Source organism: Mus caroli, chromosome 17 (genome assembly GCF_900094665.2).
Source record: "Mus caroli chromosome 17, CAROLI_EIJ_v1.1, whole genome shotgun sequence".
Lineage (NCBI taxonomy): Eukaryota > Metazoa > Chordata > Mammalia > Rodentia > Muridae > Mus > Mus caroli.
The window spans coordinates 69,249,088-69,255,269 of record NC_034586.1 but is presented as its reverse complement, the minus strand read 5'-3'; the positions used below and the strand labels follow the sequence as shown (position 1 = coordinate 69,255,269).

At 45.8% G+C, this 6,182-nt stretch overlaps 1 protein-coding gene across 1 annotated transcript in view; it reads left to right on the top strand.

Annotated features, from left to right (window-relative positions):
- Capn13 (calpain 13) overlaps positions 1-6,182 on the top strand; it is an 88,744-nt gene that overhangs the window by 75,304 nt on the left and 7,258 nt on the right. The window contains exons 19-21 of the mRNA XM_021150095.2: positions 1,763-1,891; positions 3,555-3,610; positions 4,534-4,592. Coding sequence (XP_021005754.1) covers positions 1,763-1,891; positions 3,555-3,610; positions 4,534-4,560 — 212 coding nt within the window. The 3' untranslated portion in view covers positions 4,561-4,592. The remainder of the gene's footprint in view (positions 1-1,762; positions 1,892-3,554; positions 3,611-4,533; positions 4,593-6,182) is intronic.

Sequence of the window (6,182 nt, the reverse complement as noted above, 5' to 3'; positions counted from 1 at the left end):
GGGAGAGGGAGGAGAGGGAGAGGGAGGGAGAGAGGGAGAGGGAGGGGGAGAGGATGTACAAGACTGATAACCTACAAGGAATGGAGGGAGCTCATCTTGCAGAAGCTTCCAGCTCACTGCCTAGGTTTTCAGGGTTAAATACCCATAAAGCGACAGGCTGGGGATCTTTCTTCTCTCTCTTACAGAAGGTCCAAGGCTAAATTAAACCAAATGGCATGTGCTGGATTCAAGTAGGCACAAGCTTTCTGTCCTGGAATAATGATAACAATATCTTAGGGTGCATAAGTGCTTCATAGTTGACCAAGAACTGTTTTCACTTCATCTTCTTTCACTGTCTCCACTTGGCTGAGAACTGGGAAGGGCAGGAATCATTACCTCCACTTACCCGTGGGGAAGATGTACCCCATAAAGGTTACGGAAGGAAACGGCCCCCTTCCCTAATAAGCCATAGAATCATGTTCCCCCAGGTTAACTATGGAGATAGTGCCTCTGTAATAGTTCTTCCTGCGCCCCTGACATGGAAAGTGGTAGAGATACAAGACGCCGTTCTCGGTTTGAGCATAGCTCTTCCCCTTAATTTTGATTGTCAGCAGCTGTACCCCAGCATCATGGGTCTACAGTGTAGCAGAAGGCTAAGATGCTCAGAGCTGAGATGCCCTACAGTGCCCTGTGTGGCTTGCTAGAACTAGAAAGGTTGAGCTATCTCCACATTTCAGATTCAGGAGGTCTTGGGGGGGGGGGACTGAAGAAGGTACATTTCCAGCAAGTTCTAAGGCATAGTATCTGTGGCTGACACATGAGGCCACACTTGGAGAACCACTGAAGCACCAGTTAAAGATGACATCATCAAAGGAGCCTTAATGACCACAGAACAAAACAAGGGAGTGAAGTAAAGACCACTTCCAGTTCATCTCAGAAGCTTTCAGAAGCAGGGCAGGTGGCTATCAGGAAGACTCAGGCCCAACCTGAAGGCAGATTGGCTCCTGTTTTATCAGCTCTACTACAAAATTCCAATGTGAGCTGCATGAGGCTCACAGGCCACCAAGCTCATCCCTGCATAGGTAGATCATCCTCCAAGTGTCTGTCTGCTCACCAGAGCAACAACTGCTGGCCATTCTGCACTTGTCACCTGTGTGGTTGGTGCCTGCCTGGAGCTTATAACTAAAGATGCAAACGACAAAGTCAAAGAAACAGGGCAAGATGCCTATCATCTTCCCAGATGAGGCAAAGTTCTGAGTTGTGATCTCCCTTCTGTGCCCCAGTCTTTCCTTGCATGGGCCCATTAGAACTGAATCTCCCTCTTACACGAAGACTTGCCAAAATAGAAGACCCATACACAGGATGTATAGAGAGTCATGACATCTAGTTGGAATATACTTTAATACAATCACCAGGAAAAAAAAACTGGCAGAGGCAGGACTGAACCAAAGCCCTTAGGTGTCCTGGCACCTCTATGCTACACGAGGATTACTAATTATTGGAAAAGACAAATGTGTTTTCAGAGGAGTAGTCAGTGCTTTGAGTCTCTTGAGTTGGTCTCTGACCGATCTGCAGGCTTGTGATGGTAGGGCACAGTAGCCAACACTCAAAAGGAAAAGGAGAGACCCTGAGTGAGGTGGGCCTGGCTGACATACTGGACTTGAGTGGGGGATAAGATAGATGGCTGCTGGACCATCTTAGTAGGTTTCTTGGGTGTCACGAGGCAGAGGACCACCCCATCTCCAGTCTCCTCTCAGCTCACCAACTTATCTTCCCATCTCAGACTTCCTTGTAGGAATTTTCATCAGCAGCGAGCTGCTGAGTCTCATGGCACTCAGGTACAGCGATAGCTCTGGCCGGGTCAGCTTCCCCACTCTTGTCTGCTTCCTGATACGGCTGGAAACCATGGCAAGTAAGTGACCCTGGGGGCATTCTACAGACCTTTCCGGTGACCAATGAACTCAGTAGACGGTCTAGGAAATCACTGATGCCCAAGTACCTGGGTGAAGAAACCAGGCTGGTGACCTGCCTGAGACTCTCGTGATCTAAGAGGGCCAAGGCACTGAGACTTCAAGTAGTGGTGTGGCAAGGAATAGGGCAGAGTGGTGAGGTCTGCATAAGCCTTACATAAACTGCTGTGAGATTCATGTATGAAAGAAACCAGTCAACCAAGAAGAAGACTGGAAACCTCCCCAAACAAAGCCAGCATATAATATATAGTACAATCTCAAAAAGGGGGAAAAACCATAGTATTATGCAAATGTATGAGGTAATTGGTGGTATAGAGAGGACAGAGAAAGGTATGCTATCTTTCTAGTACCCAGCATTGAGCTCCTAACCTTCCTCCAAGTTCTGACCTACTCTAAAGTTGGCTTACTTTACTGTTACTATGATAAAAGACACTGACCTAGGCAACTTATGGGAAAAGAGGTTTGTTCTGACTGAATAGTTTACAGTCAGGGAGATCAAGGTAGCCAGAGTTTGAAACAACTGGTTGTGTCACATCTACAACTAGGAAGAAAGCAGTAAATGCATGTTGCTCTTTAGCTCCCTGTCTCTACTTACACAGTTCAGGATCCCAGCCAGGGGACAGTGCCGCCCACGGTGGTCTTCCTACCACAATTAATACAATCAAGATACTCCTCCATAGGCATGTCCATACGGCCATTTCTTCTGGTGACTCTAGACTCGGTAACATTGACAATGAGCTCTGACTATCATCACAGTTGTATATTCTTTCTCAATAAACTGTCTCTGCCTCTGCTCTGATCCACATGTCTGTCCTTTTTTGTTGTGTTGTTTTTAATCCTCAGACACAAGGACCTAGAAATTCCAGAGAGTACCAGACTCTGATAACCACCAGTGACAGTACTGTTAACTGTGTCCCTGTCTTCCTTTCTGCACTCTTTTCTGTCCCTATATCCCAACTCTCTTTTTGTCTCCTCACCCTATTCAGGCTCTGTCTCAGGAACAAGGTTAATTTAAATCACCCTCTCCAGGTTATGCTTAGAACTAAATCTACTCTTTAGTTATGCAATGGAGGATTTGAGTCTCTACTGAAAGAATTTTATACAAGTGAATACATGTGGGCAGAAGGTCTTTCTTCCAGCTAGAAAAATCCAAAGTTGGAGGCCAGAGGTGTCCACATATTTAAGCAGAATAGCTTTTTATAAAATAAAATTTTATAAACACCCCTGAACCCTGATATCTCAATAGCCATGGGTCACATCTAAAAAGTCCAAGACTCCAAGTGAAGATAGAATACAGCCCTGAGAAGTTGCAATAGAAACCTGAGTTCTGAAATAGATTAGGGAGATCCTGTGTCCATTTAAAAAAATATCCCCCAACACACAAGGCAAAGAAAAAAGAAGCAAGGTATGTGATATCTGGAAAGGGAAAGACATGAATTTGTTTTGGGAGAATCCTGAGCTGCCCCCCACCTCACCCCCACCCCCACTCCCTGCCCCCGAAAGGAAACTGAAGAAACAGTGAGGAGAAGAGAGGAAGGCACAGACTGGGCACACCTAGAACTGATGTCCTCTAAGCCAATCAAAACCTTTCTTTGTCTCCCCTAGAGGCATTTCGCAACCTCTCCAAGGATGGCAAAGGCATCTACCTGACAGAAACAGAGGTGAGGCACCTCCCTTCCCAGGACCAGGCACAGCCCCAGGCAACATTCTCCCGATTCAGTTCCAAGGGGCATTTTTCTCCCTGGGGTATTGAACAGTCCATCAAAGGCCAGCCAGGCTGGGGAGGGGAAGCTGCCTCCAATTACTGCCTTTATATATTGCAGGCTGCCAGGCTGCTTTAGGATCCTGGCAGAGAGATTTTATTTTTTTCCAATAGCTTAATAAAGCAGAGGATTATGTGGGAGTCATAAATCCAAAAGGGAAGTAAAGAACAATCCACCAAGCTCACTGTACATTAAGCCTGAATTTTAGAGCCACCTAACCAGCCGGCTGATCAACTCACATACACCTCTCTCTGCTGGGCTATTTAGAAAATGATAGGTAGCCTTCAATTGCTCAGCTGGTAGAGTGCAGGATTGTAGAGGAGTTACCTAGAAAGCAGGGGGGGGTGATGTGTTGTGACGGAATGCTGAGGGTAGAATTAGCTGGAAAAAGGAATTGATGCTGAACTGAGATCCTCTGAGGGAGATGGTATATGTCTACCCTGTTCCATATTAAAGGAACTGGCATTAAGAATTGGTTCCACTGGGCTGGGGCTCAGTCAGGAAAGAACTAAACATACAAAGCCGAGGACCTGAGAATAGATCCATAGCACCCACACAAGAACCCAGGCATGGTGGCACATGCCTCTAATCCCAGAGCCCCAGAAAGGCAGAGGACGGGAGGATCCCTGAAATGTGATGGCCAACTAGCCTAGCCCAATCGGAAAACTCTAGGTTCAATGGAGACTCCTGGTGTCAACTTTTGCCCCCCAAACTCACATGTTGTATATACACATGCATCTACACATACAAAGACTCACATACCAGAGAGGAAGGAGGGGAAAGGAAGAGAGACTATTTGTTCTAATGATTTTATTTCTCAGTGGATGAACCTGGTCATGTACAGCTGAGGGGAGAAACCCAGCAGAGGGCCCTGGACCAGGTAAGACATGGCAGCATTAGAGTCCTTTCTCCTCCCTGTGAACTTTTCCCCCACTTTCTGTAAGAAGGACACTTGAGACTCCTAGAAACACCCTCTCTGAGGCTTCAGAAAGTGTATCTTCGGGAGCCGAGGCCCCAAATGCTCAGATTTTGTCCAGACACGTTCATGAAGAAAGCAGCCCGAAAGTCGTGAAAGCGAAATTTACAACATTTAATTAATGTTCCCGGTGATGACTCATTCCAGACAGAGACTAGAAATGGTGAAAATAGAATACCGTGGAGCAACGTAGACGGTTGACCTTGGGGGAAAGGAGAGCCAGCCGCCAAGCTCTACCACTGCCTTGCTGGCTTTAGGCGGTGGTGGATATAGATAGTTGTTGGCATGTATACGTCTAGCTTGTGGTTGCCATTCCCTCTTTGACCTTTATGGAATACACCAGGGTTACAGAACATCTACAGTCACATTGCCCAATCCTGCCATAGCAGAAATTCTGGCTGAGTGTTCTAGAATCCTGAAGAGCTTGCGAGTTTGTGCTCCTGCTGTCTGGGAATCTTCGAGTGCTATGTATTCCTTATGTAGATACAAGCATCTTGTGCACTGGAGATTTCCATCCATCCCTCCATAGAAACTTTACTCCCTGGGCCTCTGCAGAGAAGAGAGAGAAAGAAAGAGACACAGAGAGAGACAGAAAGAGAAAGATACAGACAGAAACAGAGAGACAGAGAGATAGACAAAGAGGAAGAGAGGCAGAAAGAGGGAGACAGACAGACTAGACATGCCAGAACTTGAGATCCTTGAAGATACTTCTTTTGATCGACCCAAAGTCTCCCTTCTTCAGTTATCACTGTTGGTTCTTCATGCAATGAAGAATTATTGATTCTACTTCTCCTGTGATCAAAACCCTCTTTGTTACTTACTTGTTCCTATGACAAAATGCGTGACAGCAGTGACTTACAGAAGGGAAGGTTCATTTCTGCTCATAGTTTGAAAGGACACCATATATGGAACAGGGAAAGTATGGCAGCAAGGTGGCCGGCGCTTTGCATCCACAATCAGGAAGCAGAGAAAGAAGAGCTTTCATACTCAACTGGCTTTCTTCTTCTTCCCCCATCCTTTCTGTTCATGATGGGACCCAATTCCTGGGGTAGTCCCCCTCAACACATTCAGAACATGTCTCACCACCTCAGTCTCTCTAGAAATACCCTCACAGACACACCCAAAACTGTGCCCCACTAATCCCATAGGTGTGTCTTACTCTAATCAAGCTGATAATCAGAATTCACCAGCACACCCTCTGGAATTCTGTTACTGCTGTAAATAGTACTTGATAATCTATGAATCACATTGAAACTAGAAGGGTACTCTGCATCAAGATGTAATATTTAAGCATCAGTACTTCCTGATGAACACTTGATGGTTGCTAGTGGTTACAAATCAACAAGTCCATTTTACCCAACTATATTGAATTTCCTTTTCACTCCTTTTTTTTTTTGTAATTTTTTTTATTAGGTATTTTCCTAGTTTACATTTCCAATGCTATACCAAAAGTCCCCCATACCCACCCACCCCCATCCCCTACCCACCCACTCC